Raw genomic sequence first — 15,854 nt, 5'->3', positions numbered from 1 at the left:
TGCTATATAGGATAGAGGCCTGGTGCACGGGTGAGGGCAGCTGGTTTGCCATGAAGGGTGTCCCAGATCAGGGTGGGGGTCCCGCTTGGGTGCCTGGCCAGTCTGGATGAGGGGCTGATGGCTGTTTGCAGCTGGTCACACCCCCTTCAGGGTGGGGGTCTCCACTGGGGTGCCTGGCCAGTCTGGGTGAGGGGCTGAGGGCTGTTTTCAGGCTGGCGAGTGACTGAAGCTCCCAACCTCTCCTTTTTTTCTTTTTCTTTTCTTTTTTTATTCTGGGATTAATTTACCTTCTATGGCTGTCACTGGAGATGACAGCCGGCTTTTGCTCTGAGGCTCGGCTCCAGCTCTGAGACCTCGGCTGCTGAAAGCAGGGATCTGGGCTTTGTTTAGCTTCTATAATTGAAACACTGTTGCACCTCCAGCTCTGAGGCACGGCTGGCTGAAAGCAGATTTCTGGGGTTTGTTTAGCTTCTATAATTGCAACATAGTTGCTTAGAGTGCAGCTCAGAGCTGGGCGTCGGCAGGCGGGGAACCTTGGCTTCCTACATCACTGGAGCAAGCAAGCCTCCTGTTTGCTTCAGCTGCCTGGCTGCCAGCCGCCATCTTGGTTGGCAGTTAATTTACATATCACCCTGATTAGCCAATGGGAAGTGTTTTGGAGGTACAGTTAATTACCATGTTTGTCTGTTATTAGATAGGATAGGATAGATGTTTTTGTATCGGTTTCATACTAGCATTAAAAAAGAATTTTTTTATGTTTTTAAGAATAGAATTATCTGTACCTTAAAAGTTTGACATTTTCACACTGGCTGATTTGTTTAGTGGTTAGAGTGCTGGCCCTCAGACCAAAGGGTCTCCAGTTCAATTCCCGGTGAAGGGCATGCATCTCGGTCTAGAGTGTATACCTCAGTTGCAGGTTCCCCAGGCCCAGGGACCTGTGCAGAAGGCAATCAATTGATGTGTCCCTCTCACCTCAGTGTTTCTCTCTCTCTCTCTTTCTTTCTCTCTCTCTCTCTCTCTCTCCCCCTCTCTCCCCTCCTCCCTTCCTTCCTCTCCACCCCCACCCCCTCCTATCTCCCATCGTTTCTCTAGAAATCAGTGGAGAAAAATATCCTTGGGTGAGGATTAAAAAAAAAGTTTGACATTTATCTCATTTAAATTAATTATGCCCTGAACCTTTTTTTGAAGTAATTGTTCAAGAACTTTAACTTCCACCTGGCCAATTTGGCTTACGAGTTGAGCTTCAACCTGTGAACCAGGAGGTCACAGTTCCCAATCAATGATTCTCACTCATCATTGATGTTTCTGTCTCCTTCCCTCTCCCTTCCTCACTGAAATCAATAAAAAGTACACTTCTTTTAAAAAAGAACTTTAACTTCCTTTCATAATTATTGATCTAATAAGATTGTATATTTTGTGTTTTGTAATCTATATTATTAATCCCAAATTCATTTATTCTATTAGTAGAGAACAAATTATAATTTAAAACACTTCCAATTTTAAAAATTAAGGCAATGTGTAATTACCTTGCTCAGGTAAGAATGGAAAGTGATCTTTCATTTAGTTTTTAAAAGCTAGATATATTTTAAATGTATAAACACCTCATATGTGCTGTACATTTTTTATGCATTTTTTTATTATGTGCTATGTGTCATGTCATAGACAAAGTTTCTGATTTGATTTATTATATTACACCTTTTTATTCATTTGTTTTATCCTCACCTAAGGATGTTTTTTCTATTGCATTTCAGAGAGAGAGGAAGTGGGGAGGATGGTGAGGGGGAGACATCAATGTGAAAGATGCATCAACCCATTGCCTTCTGCATGCGCCCCAATGGGTGGGGCGAGGCAGAGAGTGAACCCAAAACCCGGGTTTGTGCCCTTGACCGGGAATCAAACCTGAGACCTTTTAGTGCACAGGTTGATGCTCTGACCACAGAGCACACTGGCCATGGCTATATTCTACTTCTTTAATTTGGAAAAGGAGAGAACCCCTCTCTCAAAATAATTACTATTCTCCATCATTTAAAAATTACATAATATAATAAATAAAAGTATCTTTCACTCTTCAAAATTCATCACCCAAGGCTCACTAAAATTTTATACTTAAAATCACCCAAGGTTATGTTTATTGATTTGACAGAGAGACAGACAGACAGACAGACATCAGTGTGAGCGAGAAACATCAATCTGCTGCCTCCATTACATGCCCAACCTGGGATCAAACAACCTTTTGGTGTAGGGGAACAACACTCCAACCAACTGAGCCACCCAGCCAGAACAACTTTTTTTTTTAAGTGTCTGCATACGTTGCTGGGGGGCGGTTGTGTTTTGTTTGCTCAAACGGGCAGTTTGCCAAATTTCAGTGAACACAAACATGTCTCTTACTCTGTAGTCACTTCCAATCTTTGTCAGTATGTATTAAACATTACACATAGCCCTAACTGGTTTGGCTCAGTAGATAGAGCGTCAGCCTGCGGATTGAAGGGTCCCAGGTTCGATTCCAGTCAAGGGCATGTACCTTGGTTGCGGGCACATCCCCATTGGGGGGTGTGCAGGAGGCAGCTGATCGATGTTTCTCTCTCATCGATGTTTCTAACTCTCTATCCCTCTCCCTTCCTCTATGTAAAAAATCCATAAAATATATTTTAAAAAATAAATAAATAAAAATTACACATCATTCTAATCATTGAATACATACTGCTTTGTGCTCTGTATGTTTCTATTAACTCATATCAAGTATTATTCCATATTCCATTTTTTTTTTCTTAACAGTTTCTCTTGTGTTGGATATTTGGGTTCTCAAGTTTTCATTATAATTTATACTGCTTTGGTATTGTTTTATTATACCTACCTAGAGGACCAGTGCATGAATTCATGCACCAGTGGGGTCCCTCAGCCTGGCCTGCAGGATCGGGTCAAAACCAGGTCTCCAACATCCCCCGAGGGGTCCCAGATTGCGAGAGGGCGCAGACCAGGCCAAAGGACCCCACCAGTGCACGATTGGGGCCGGGAAGGGTCGTGGGAGGTTGGTCAGCTGGAAAGAAACCACAGGAGGGCTCCAGGGCGTGTCTGGCCTGTCTTGCTCAGTCCTGATCAGCCGGACCCCAGCAGCAAGCTAATCTACTGGTCAGAGCGTCTGCCCCCTGGTGGTCAGTGCACATCATAGCAAGGGGTTGAGCGGCCTTAGCCTATCATTAGCATATTATACTTTGGTTGAACAGCTGACCGGATGACCAGGCACTTAGCATATTAGGCTTTTACTATATAGGATAAATCCTGTTAACCTATCTAATAATAGACAAACATGGTAATTAACCGTACCTCCAACACACTTCCCATGGGCTAATGAGGGCGATATGCAAATTAACTGCCAACCAAGATGGTGGCTGGCAGCCAGGCAGCTGAAGCAAACAGGAGGCTTGCTTGCTCCAGTGATGGAGGAAGCCAACGTTTCCCACCTGCCGCCGCCCAGCTCTGAGCTGCACTCTAAGCAACTATGTTGCAATTATAGAAGCTAAACAAACCCCAGAAACCTGCTTTCAGCCAGCCGTGCCTCAGAGCTGGAGCTGCAACAGTGTTTCAATTATAGAAGCCAAACAAACCCAGATACCTGCTTTCAGAGGCCGAAGTCTCAGAGCTGGAGCCGAACCTCAGAGCTAAAGCCGGCTGTCATCTCCAGTGACAGCCATAGAAGGTATATAAATCCCAGAATACAAAAAAGAAGAAAAGGAGAGGTTGGGAGCTTCAGTCGCCTGCCAGCCTGAAAACGGCCCTCAGCCTCTCACCCAGATTGGCCAGGCACCCCAGTGGGGACCCCCACCCTGAAGGGGGTGTGACCAGCTGCAAACAGCCATCATCCTCTCATCCAGGCTGGCCAGGCACCCAAGCGGGACCCCACCCTGATCCGGGACACTCCTCAGGGCAAACCAGCCGGCCCCCACCCATGCACCAGGCCTCTATCCTATATAGTAAAAAGGTAATATGCCTCCCAGCACCAGGATCAGCGGAGCAGTGAGGCCTCCTGGCCCCTGGAGCAGCGTGACAAGGGGCAGCGCCCAAACCCCCTGATCGCCCTGCAGCTCTGTGTGTGACAGGGGGCAGGGCCACAACCTCCCTATCCACCCTGCTCTGTTTGTGACGGGAAGGCACCCAAACCCCCGGATCGGCCCTGCTCTGTGCCTGATAGGGGGAGCTCCCCAACCCCCTGATCGGCCCTGCTCTGTGTGTGACAGGGTGTGGCGCCCCAACCCCCCCATGGGCCCTGCTCTGTGTGTGACGGGGTGGAGCCGCAACCTCCCCATCAGCCCTGCCCTGAGAGTGACGGGGGGAGTGCCCCAACCCCCTGATCAGCCCTACTCTGTGCGTGACAGGGGGCAGCGCCCCAACTCCCTGATCGACCCTGCTCTGTGCATGACAGGGGGTGACGCCGCAACCTCCCCATCGACCGTGCCTTGAGTGTGACGGGGCGGCACCCCAACCCCCCAATTGGCCCTACTCTGAGCATGACTGGGAGTGGCATTGCAACCTCCCGATCCGCCCTGCTCTGTGCATTACTGGGGGTGGCGCCCCAACTCCCCAATTGGCCCTGCTCTGAGCCCGACCAGGGGCTGCACCTAGGGATTGGGCCTGCCCTCTGCCACCCAGGAACAGGCCTAAGCCAGCAGGTCATTATCTCCCAAGGGGTCCCAGACTGTGAGAGGGCACAGTGGGGCTGAGGTGCACCCCCCCACCTGCCAGTGCACAAATTTGTGTTCACCGGGCCTCTAGTTATAGTATAAAGACTAGGTATAGGAAGCCTTGAATAATATGGAGCCACTTAGAGGAAAAACAATAAAGATGGAGTAGGAAGTGTTTGGAATGGTTGACACCTGGTGCTTCTTGTCTTTTGTGTTATTTATGATGTGGCAATAACATCTCCACCTTGCAGTTTGTTCTGATTCATGTTCATTTATTTTTCTTACTCTAAATCTTGGTCCTTCTGATCCTTTCCATAAAAGGTTTCCTAATTTTTTTTTAATGTATTTTTATTGATTTCAGAGAGGAAGGAAGAGGGAGAGATAGAAACATCAGTGATGAGAGAGAATCATTGATCGGCTGCCTCCTGCAAGCCCCCCACTGGGGGTCGAGCCCACAACCTGGGTATGTACCCTTGACCAGAATTGAACCTGGGACCTTTCAGTTCGCAGGTCGACACTCTATCCACTGAGCCAAACTGGCTAGGGCGGCTTCCTAAATTTTGAGAACCCACAATGTATTTGGTACTCTGTAGGTATCCTATATAATAAAAGCCTAATATGCTAAGTGTCTGGTCGTCCAGTCTTCTGTTCAACCAATCAAAGCATAATATGCTAATGATATGCTAAGGCCACTCAACCACTTGCTATGACATTCACTGATCACCAGAGGGCAGATAGTCGACAAGTAGATTAGCTTGCTGCTGGGGTCTGGCCAATTGGGACTGAGCAGGATGGGCCAGACACACCCTGGAGCCCTCCCACATCGCTCCCTGGCCCGATCGTGCACCAGTGGGGTCCCTCAGCCTGGCCTGCACCCTCTTGCAATCCGGAACCCCTCGGGGGATGTTGGAGAGCTGGTTTTGGCCTGGCAGCAGCACGACCAGTTGCTATGATTGATGCACACTGAACACCAGGGCGCAGGCACTCAACACAGGAGCTGCCCCCTGGTGTTCAGTGTGCTCCGACAGGAGGAGCACTGCTCAGCCAGAAGCCAGGCTCACAGCTGGCTAGTGCAGGGGCAGTGGCCTCTCCCGCCTCTGTGGCAACGCTAAGGATGTCCTAAGTCCGTGGTCAGCAAACTCCGGCTCGCGAGACACATGTGGCTCTTTGGCCCCTAGAGTGTGGCTCTTCCACAAAATACCACGTGCGGGCACGCACATACAGTGCAATTGAAACTTCGTGGCCCATGCACAGAAGTCAGTATTTTGTGGAAGAGCCACACTCGAGGGGCCAAAGAGCTGCATGTGGCTCTCGAGCCGCAGTTTGCCAGCCACTGTCCTCAGCCATCAGTTGGACATCCCCTGAGGACTCCCAGACTGCAAGAGGACGCAGGTTGGGCTGAGGGACCCATCCCTTCCCTCAATGCATGATTTTCGTGCACCAGGCCTATTGTAAGGAATATAAATAAGCTAAACATAGTCCCTGCCCTCAAGGATTATACAGTAATTTAGTACCAACATCTCCCAAATTGTTTGATTGTGCACTCTCTCACCTATATATATGAGTGTGGACCTCATAAATATAATTTCATGTGTGCTGTTTATAAATTTCATGTGTGCTATATATTAAATGTTAGTGAAACTTCATTTCATTTTTATATAAAAATATAATAATGTATAGAGACTTATAAGCATTTCTGTTGTTGACCATTCAATATAAAAACCATAATGATGACATCTGTCTTAAACCAGCTTATTTTTTTTCTTTATTAACATAGTTCCAGGTGCTCCTTCAGCTCCAAGGAGAGGGCGTGGGTGTCATCGAGGTGGCAGGGGAAGATTTGGTATTCGACGAGATGGTCCTATGAAATTTGAGAAAGACTTTGACTTTGAAAGTGCAAATGCACAATTTAACAAGGAGGAAATTGACAGAGAGTTTCATAATAAACTTAAATTGAAAGGTGAATTTTTATTTTTCTACTCAGAAAATACTCTTATTTAACTTGTGAATCGATGTTTAGTACAAGTGTTGACTTTTATGGTATGTGCTTGTTTTTCAGTGGAAGATAAACTTGAGAAACAGGAGAAGCCTATAAATGGTGAAGATAAAGGAGACTCAGGAGTTGATACTCTAAACAGTGAAGGAAATGCAGATGAAGAAGATCCACTTGGACCTAATTGCTATTATGACAAAACTAAATCCTTCTTTGATAATATTTCTTGTGATGATAATAGGTACTGTCTTTTAAGCTATTCTTAAGCTTTTAGGAGATTGATGTGTGAAATTATTTTTTATTTTTTTATGATTTCTTATAATTTCACAAAGTTTAATGAATACTTAAAAATATCTGCCCTGGCTGGTGTGTTCCATGGTTAGAGCATTGGCCCACACACTGAAGGGTCCATGGTTTGATTCCCTGTCAAGGTCAAGGGCTCCTACCTGGGTTGAGGTTTGCTGTGCAGGAGGCAGCCAGTCGTGTGTCCCCCACTCTCTTCTCTTTCCCTACTTCTCTCTCCTTTCCACTCTCTCTAAAAAGCTATGGAAAAAACATATCCTCAGGGGAGGATGATCAAAAAATCAAAAAATAAAACAAAAATATCTAATGACAGCAAATTTTTGATGTTTTATTTTCCTAAAAGAAAGTGCACGAAAATTAAAATTAGTAATTAAAACAGAAGCTTTCATCAATAAAAAGGAAACAACAAAAACAGAAGCTTTCATCTAAGTAAGACCTTTTACTTTACCCTTTACAGTGTAGTTCAAATAAAGCAGGACCAAAGTACTAATGTTACTTTGAAGTTTGCTGATATAGTAAAACTCTGCCACATTTAAGTAAATGTTGATCCAGAAAATTGTCAGGTTAAAGGACCTAGCATAACAAGCTAAAAGAGTTCCAAGGATTCTGCTGATCAATCCAAATTGTCCTCCAGGCTGTGGTTTAGTGCCACCTGGTGGCCATTGTTTAAACAGGAATGGGGATGATTCTGAGCCGTGTTTGGGCTCTAGAATAGAAGCAGCAACAGCAGCAATTCAGACGCTTGCCTCAGGCATCAGGTCCAGGGATTGGGCCAGGTACATACTGGGAACTCAGGGACCTACCCTCCTGCTCCCACTTTCCTGAGACAGGGTTTCCTTTTCCGGCTTTACTTTCTCTTCCACTGGGGCTGAGTGGGGGTTGGAGTTAATTGCCAATACCACTATATCTGAATTCCCATTATATTGGTGCTGTTACCATGTTTATTTTATTAACTGTATTTGCAAGAATCTAATACCAGTTATATTTTCACATGAAATTTAACAATATTAAAGGAACAAGAACAGTTTGTGATGGCTTTTATAATAAGATGCTTATTCTTACTTGATCTTTAGGAATTGCTTCGCCTTAATTTGGGAATTAGTGTTACATAGTTTTGCTTGAAAATGTTCTTTAAAACCTGATATACACTAAAGATTATTTGTGCTTAAAATAGAGAACGGAGACCAACCTGGGCTGAAGAAAGAAGATTAAATGCTGAAACATTTGGAATCCCACTTCGACCAAACCGTGGCCGTGGGGGATACAGAGGCAGAGGAGGTCTTGGTTTCCGTGGTGGCCGAGGGCGTGGTGGTGGTAGAGGTGGTACCTTCACCACCCCTCGAGGATTTCGTGGTGGATTCAGAGGAGGTCGTGGGGGCAGGGAATTTGCAGATTTTGATTATAGGGTAAGTATTATGTTTTTCATAAAATTGCATGCCGAACAGCATGCATTTTAATGAAACTCAAAATGTTTTTACTTTTATCCTATTTTGGGTGAATATTTTTAGGGCATTTGTATAACTTTCATTTTTACCTGATTAGGATATTTATATAATTTTAATGAGTAGTAACTTGGCTAATAAGTCTTTTTTGTCTTTTTATTATAGAACTGTAGTTTTAGATTTTACAGATTGGTAAAATTTCCCCAAAAAAGCTATTAGAGACTGACTTAGGATTATTTCTTCTTTTTTATTTTTAATTTCTTCTTTTAAGATTATATTTTGTTGGAAGCACAGAAGATCACTTAAGGCATTATCCACAAAAGTATTATAGCATACCATCTTTATTTGAGATAACAAAGTATGCTTTAACACTAAAAGAGTCTAGGAAGGACATACTTCACAATGGAAGACAAACCTATATGTTTAATAGCAGCTAACATATAGTATTTTGCATGTATATATCAAACTCACTTAAACCTCACAGCAACTCTGTGGTGTAGATTCTCTTTTTAATCCCCATTTTACAAATGAGGAAATAGGTATAAAGATATTAAATAACTTGTCTGAAGTCAGCTAGTAAGTGATGATGATGGGTCTTGAACCTAGTAAATTTGTTCCTGAGTCAGTGCTCTTAATTTAGTTTTGTGAAAAACACAACCTCATATTCCTTGGTTTTCTTATTTTGCCATGGTCTTGAAAATCTCATGATATTGACATACGGGAACTGCTCCTAGAAAATTGTATAGTTCTCTATAGTATGTTTATATGTACTATTATTTAAAGGAGTCTGTCACTATCCTAGTTTATTGATTTTTAGGGATAGCGGAGAGGAAGGTATATAAACAGAAAGGATCAAAATCCCATTGTAACTGACTGTTGTTGAGATCCTTCTGAAGGTTCTGTGTTAGTGGCTTTGGGATCTGATCTGTTAATTTTTTATTTATTTTGTATTGATTTATTTGAGAGAGAGACATCAGTTTGTTGTACCTCTTATTTATTCATGCATTGGTTGATTCTTGTATGAACCCTGACCGTAGATCGAACCCGCAATCTTGGCATATGGGGACAACGCTCTAACTAACTGAGCTAGCCAGCCAGGGCTGGTCTATTAATTTTGATGCCTTTGATATTGTCTCATCACAGCCAAGACTGCTGAAAATTAGCCTCATCATTAGCTCTGGCTATTCAGCCATGGTGGCCTAATGGAGCTGCAGCACATCTGATGCAAAATTGCCATTCCAGCTAGAAAACTATATCTTAGAAACTTACTGCTCTTGCCCGTAACATTTTGCTTACAGAATTCAGTAGCCTTTTCACAAATATTTGCTCTTAATTCCTCTGCAATACTTGACACCCAACTTGAAGTGTTTTTTTTCTTTTGTTTTTTTTAATATATTTTATTGATTTTTTACAGAGAGGAAGGGAGAGAGATAGAGAGTTAGAAACATCGATGGGAGAGAAACATCGATCAGCTGCCTCCTGCACATCTCCTACTGGGGATGTGCCCGCAACCCAGGTACATGCCCTTGACCGGAATCGAACCTGGGACCTTTTAGTCCGCAGGCCGACTCTCTATCCACTGAGCCAAACCGGTTTTGGCTTTTCCTTTTTTTTTTTTTAATACATTTATTGATTTCAGAGAGGAAGGGAGAGGGAGAGAGAGTTAGAAACATCAATGATGAGAGGATCATTGATCAGCTGCCTCCTGCACATGCCCTACAGAGGGACCAAGCCCGAAACACAGGCATGTGCCCTGACAGGGAATTGAACTGTGACCTCATGATTCATAGGTCGATTCTCAACCTCTGAGCCACACTGGCTGGGCAGAGTCTTTTATTCTTGTTTGTTTGTTTTTTATACACAAGTTTGTTTGTTTTTAAATAAAACAACACATGTTTCTCAACACAGCCTATAAGATGCTTCATGATCTTCTCCAGGTTAGAAGTCTAGAACTACCTCTAGTTCTTTTTGCCAGTGGGACTCTGCTTCTCTCCATTCACCCTGACACAGATATGTGGGCCTTCTTGCTCTTGTTTAGGGACAAGCTTAATCCTATCTCAGGACCTTTTTTATCCATTCCTTCTGCCTGGAACATTCAGTTTGCTGCTACTTGAAAGCATTCATGCTTCTCTTTGCACTCTTGCATATGCTAAAGCATGCCCAAGTGCGCTCTTTCTCCCACTCTGCCCCCCTTCCCTCTTCCTTCTCTGACTTTCCCTTTCCCCTTCCCTTTTCCAGCTTGTCGGAGCAAAGCTTCTAATCAGTTTTTCAGTTTGGACCTCATATGCTTCCATCTGCATTGCTCTATCTTCACCTGCTTTGTGCCTGTGATCAACTTAAACTTAACCTTCCTCTGAATGACCTCATCATCATCTTGCCTTCCCATTATTTCAGCTTTGCCTCTTCCTAGTGTTTGATTGGCTAATAATATACCATTCCCTCCCTCCCTCCCTTCCTCCCTTTCTTTCTTTCTTTCTTTCTTTTTTTTCTTTTTCATTAATCCTCACCTGAGGATTTTTTCCCATTGATCTTTAGAGAGAGTGGAAGGGATAGGGAGCGACAGAGAGAGAAACATCGATGCGAGAGAGACAGCGATTAGTTGCCTCCTGCACGTGCCCCTGCCAGGGTTGTGGTTCAAGCCTGCAACCAAGGTATGTGCCCTTGACCAGAATTAAACCCATGACCCTTTGATCCTCGTGCCAACGCTCTAACCACTGAACTAACTGGCCAAACCTGCCATTCTTTTGTCCCCAGGGGCATGGAGGTATTCATGATCATGGCCCATTTTCACATCACCACATTCATTCCTTTGACATGTCCCTGCCAACTACCATAATAGCCTACTGATTGGTCTTTAGACCTTCCATCTTTCTTTACCTCACTTTAGGCATATCAGCTACCTGTTGAAGAACTTAGGACAACTCCTTGTTGAGACTATATTGAGTCAGCTTGGTTTGAGAAAAAGTACATTTAAATTAGACTGTGGTCCCAGTGAGAATTTTATTGCTAGTATGATCTCAATTGAGTCATTAAACCTTTCAGTCATTTAGTTTTGACATTTGTGGAAAGACTTGCACAGTCTTATCTCAGATACACCTTTACAGATCATTAAAGTCTCAGTTGGAAAGCGTCTGAGAGGTCTGACCTCCCTAGCCAAACCTCTTCTTCGGTAGCTGGGACCTTACTTTTCCTGAGACCATTATCCCACCCCAGGGATATCTAGTTATTTGGATTTCACAGATACTAGTATACATACAATTTGAGTGAAAATCTTTTTCCTATATCTTCAAATGATTAGTTTAACTCTGTCCTTTGTAAATACACAGAATATATTTACTCTACATAATTTTTTAGATATTTGAAAACATAGCTGTCTTGTTGTCTGTGTAAAGACTGGACTGTTATTTTACTTTATCTAAACTGAATAATCACTGTGTACATGACATATGCACTTATTAATGCAAATATTTTCTTAACTGTCTCACTATTCAGGCATTTTGATCCTTTAGTTAAAACCCTTTCATAGACAGGGTGGAGCAGAAGTAGGTTTAAGGTTGTGCGTACATACGCAAAACATAGCCTTTATTCTTTTTTTTTTTTTCTTTTTTTTTTCATTAAATCTTTATTGTTCAGATTATTACATTTGTTCCTTTCCCCCCCCCCCCCATAACTCCCCTCCTCCCAGTTCCCGCCCCACCCTCCGCCCTCACTCCCCACCCACTGTCCTCATCCATAGGTGCGCGATTCCCGTCCAGTCTCTTCCCACATCTCCCACACCCCTTTCCCGCCCAAGAATAGTCAGTCCATTCCCTTTCTATGTCCCTGATTCTATTATAATCAACAGTTCATTCTGTTCATCAGATTATTTATTCACTTGATTCTTAGATTCACTTGTTGATAGATGCATATTTGTTGTTCATAATTTGTATCTTTACCTTTTTCTTCCTCTTCCTCTTCTTAAAGGATACCTTTCAGCATTTCATATAATCCTGGTTTGGTGGTGATGAACTCCTTTAGCTTTTCCTTATCTGTGAAGCTCTTTATCTGACCTTCAATTCTGAATGATAGCTTTGCTGGATAAAGTAATCTTGGTTGTAGGTTCTTGGTATTCATCACTTTGAATATTTCTTGCCACTCCCTTCTGGCCTGCAAAGTTTCTGTTGAGAAATCAGCTGACAGTCGTATGGGTATTCCCTTGTAGGTAACTGAGTTACTTTCTCTTGCTGTTTTTAAGATTCTCTCTTTATCTTTTGCTCTTGGCATTTTAATTATGATGTGTCTTGGTGTGGTCCTCTTTGGATTCCTTTTGTTTGGGGTTCTCCGCGCTTCTTGGACCTGTAAGTCCATTTCTTTCACCAGGTGGGGGAAGTTTTCTGTCATTATTTCTTCAAATAGGTTTTCAATATCTTGCTCTCTCTCATCTTCTGGCACCCCTATAATTCTGATGTTGGTACGCTTGAAGCTGTCCCAGAGGCTCCTTACACTATCCTCGCATTTTTGGATTCTTTTTTCAATTTGCTTTTCCGGTTGGATGTTTTTTGCTTCCTCGCATTTCAAATCATTGACTTGATTCTTGCGCTCCTCTGGTCTGCTGTCGGGCGTCTGTATAATATTCGTTATTTCAGTCCGTGTGTGCTTAATTTCTAGTTGGTTCCCCAATATGAGATCGAGGGTCTTATTAGTTTTCGTGTAGATCTCATTAAGTTTATCGGCAGCTTCTAAACAGTTCTTGAGAGACCTTAAAATGTGGTTCTGAACTCTATTTCTTCCATTGACAATTTTGTCCTGTTTCTTTGTCTCCGCATTTTGTTATGCTTCCTTGGTGCACTCCCTAGTGGTCTTTGTTCGCAGTCTTAAAGGTAAATCTTGATTGTTGTAGCTAATTCCAGGGAGGGTTTGACCTCCAGGCCAAGTGGCTATGAGAATCAGCTGTGTCAGCAGTGAGAGAACTTCTGTCCTCTAGGGAGGTGCTAATCTAGCCTTTGCCTGAGGCTATCCGGCAAATGCCTCTGTGCAGGGCTTGGGCGGGGCGGGTTGCACAGGATCAACAGGGTGGGCCAGAGAGAGCAGTTATGGCGGCTCTCAGTCCTGTCCCAAGGGGCTCTGCCTCTCTGAGTCCCAGCACCTGCTGCAAAGCTCGGAGAGAAAGCTGCACTCGCTCTGACCGAAGCCAGACAGTCCCGCTTCTCCCGTTTGAGTCTGGGTCCCTAAAGGCTCGCCCAGATCTGGTGCTCAGAGTCTGCGACTCCCTCCCGATTGAAAACAACAACCGCGCCCTCCGCCGCCAGCCCGCTCCGCGCACTCCGCACCTCAGAATTTGACTTCAGCACTGCGCCTCCTCTGAGTGTCCGTATGCGTTTCTCTTTCCTCCTAGTTGTAGGATTTCCACTCAGCCAGCGTTCCTGTGGTTCTGGGTGATGTCCCTTCCGTTTTTTGGTTTCACTTTTGAAGTAGTTGTTCAAAGCAGCAAACTCTGGCGTTAACCTATGCCGCCATCTTGGTTCTCCCCTCCTTTATTCTTGTATTATTATTAATTGTAATAGAGGCCTGGTGCACAAAAATTTGTGCACTGGCAGGGGCTGGGGTGTCCCTCAGCCCCACTTGTGCCCTCTCACAGTCTGGGACCCCTCGGGAGATAACGACCTGCTGGCTTAGGCCTGCTCCCGGTTGGCAGAGGGCAGGCCCAATCCCTAGGTGCAGCCCCTGGTCGGGCTCAGAGCAGGGCCAATTGGGGAGTTGGGGCACCGCCCCCTGTCACACTCAAGGCAGGGTTGATAGGGAGGTTGTGGCGCCACCCCCTGTCATGTACAGAGCAGGGCCAATCAGGGCATTGGGGCGCTGCCCCCTCTCACGCACAGAGCAGGGCCCATCAGGGGGGTTGGGACTCCGTATCCTGTCACACACACAGCAGGGCCGATCAGGGGGTTGGGGAGATACCCCCCTGTCACACACAGAGCAGGGCCCATCAGGGGGGTTGGGACTTCAAACCCTATCACACACAGAGCAGGGCCGATCAGGAGATTGGGGAGCTCCCCCCATCATGCACAGAGTAGGACCGATAGGGGAGTTGGGGCACCACCCCCTGTCACACACAGAGCAGGGCGGATCAGGAGGTTGAGGCGCCGCCCCCTGTCACACTCAGGGCAGGGTCAGTGGGGAGGTTGTGGCTCCACCCCATCACACACAGAGCAGGGCTCATGGGGGGGGTTGTGGCGCCGCACCCTGTCACACACAGAGCAGGGCCGGTCAGGGGATTGGGGCACCTTCCCCTGTCATGAACAGAGCAGGGCGGATAGGGAGGTTGTGGCCCTGCCCCCTGTCTACACACAGAGCCGCAGGGCGATCAGGGGGTTTGGGCGCTGCTCCAGGGGCCAGGAGGCCTCGCTGCTCAGCTAATCCCGGTGCTGGGAGGCTCCGCTGATCCTGGTGCTGAGAGGCATATTACCTTTTTACTATATAGGATAGAGGCCTGGTGCATGGGTGGGGGCCGGCTGGTTTGCCCTGAAGAGTGTCCTGGATCAGGGTGGGGTCCCGCTTGGGTGCCTGGCCAGCCTGGATGAGAGGATGATGGCTGTTTGCAGCTGGTCACACCCCCTTCAGGGTGGGGGTCCCCACTGGGGTGCCTGGCCAGTCTGGGTGAGGGGCTGAGGGCCGTTTTCAGGCTGGCGGGCGACTGAAGCTCCCAACCTCTCCTTTTCTTCTTTTTCTTTTTTATTCTGGGATTTATATACCTTCTATGGCTGTCACTGGAGATGAGAGCCGGCTTTAGCTCTAAGGCTCGGCTCCAGCTCTGAGACCTCGGCTGCTGAAAGCAGGTATCTGGGTTTGTTTGGCTTCTATAATTGAAACACTGTTGCAGCTCCAGCTTTGAGGCACGGCTGGCTGAAAGCAGGTTTCTGGGGTTTGTTTAGCTTCTATAATTGCAGCATTGTTTCTTAGAGTGCAGCTCAGAGGTCGGCAGCGGCAGGCGGGAAACGTTGGCTTCCTCCATCACTGGAGCAAGCAAGCCTCCTGTTTGCTTCAGCTGCCTGGCTGCCGGCCACCATCTTGGTTGGCAGTTAATTTGCATATCACCCTGATTAGCCAATGGGAAGGGTGTCGGAGGTACGGTTAAGTACCATGTTTGTCTATTATTAGATAGGATTATTTTCCATATGAACAACTATAAACCTACTTTTGCCCCACCCTGTATATTGCAGTATTAGAATTCATTGTAGAAGTTGTCTACATGAGTCTTTATCTGCACTAGTATGTTTCTGACAAAATTTGCTTGAGTGTTTCAAGAAGTGACAGATTCACTGGACCTTGAGGCATTGCCTTGGTGGTTAAAAAGTTCTAATGTGACATTGCACTGCCTCCTCTTACTGAGGGTCCCATTTGACATACCCAGCCCCATTTCTTATTACCCTTTAACTTATCTGGTTTAAGCAAGTTCAC

At 45.4% G+C, this 15,854-nt stretch overlaps 1 protein-coding gene across 2 annotated transcripts in view; it reads left to right on the top strand.

Moving 5' to 3' along the window:
- The window catches only part of LSM14A (LSM14A mRNA processing body assembly factor), an 83,393-nt gene that overhangs the window by 62,661 nt on the left and 4,878 nt on the right, over nucleotides 1-15,854 (top strand). For both annotated transcript variants that reach the window (XM_059666975.1, XM_059666976.1), the window contains 3 exons: nucleotides 6,457-6,639; nucleotides 6,739-6,913; nucleotides 8,150-8,381. In XM_059666975.1, the coding sequence (XP_059522958.1) occupies nucleotides 6,457-6,639; nucleotides 6,739-6,913; nucleotides 8,150-8,381 (590 nt within the window). The remainder of the gene's footprint in view (nucleotides 1-6,456; nucleotides 6,640-6,738; nucleotides 6,914-8,149; nucleotides 8,382-15,854) is intronic.

This window comes from Myotis daubentonii, chromosome 15, assembly GCF_963259705.1.
Source record: "Myotis daubentonii chromosome 15, mMyoDau2.1, whole genome shotgun sequence".
NCBI lineage: Eukaryota > Metazoa > Chordata > Mammalia > Chiroptera > Vespertilionidae > Myotis > Myotis daubentonii.
Note: the sequence above shows the minus strand (reverse complement) of the source record. Positions and strands in the feature narration are given on the sequence as shown.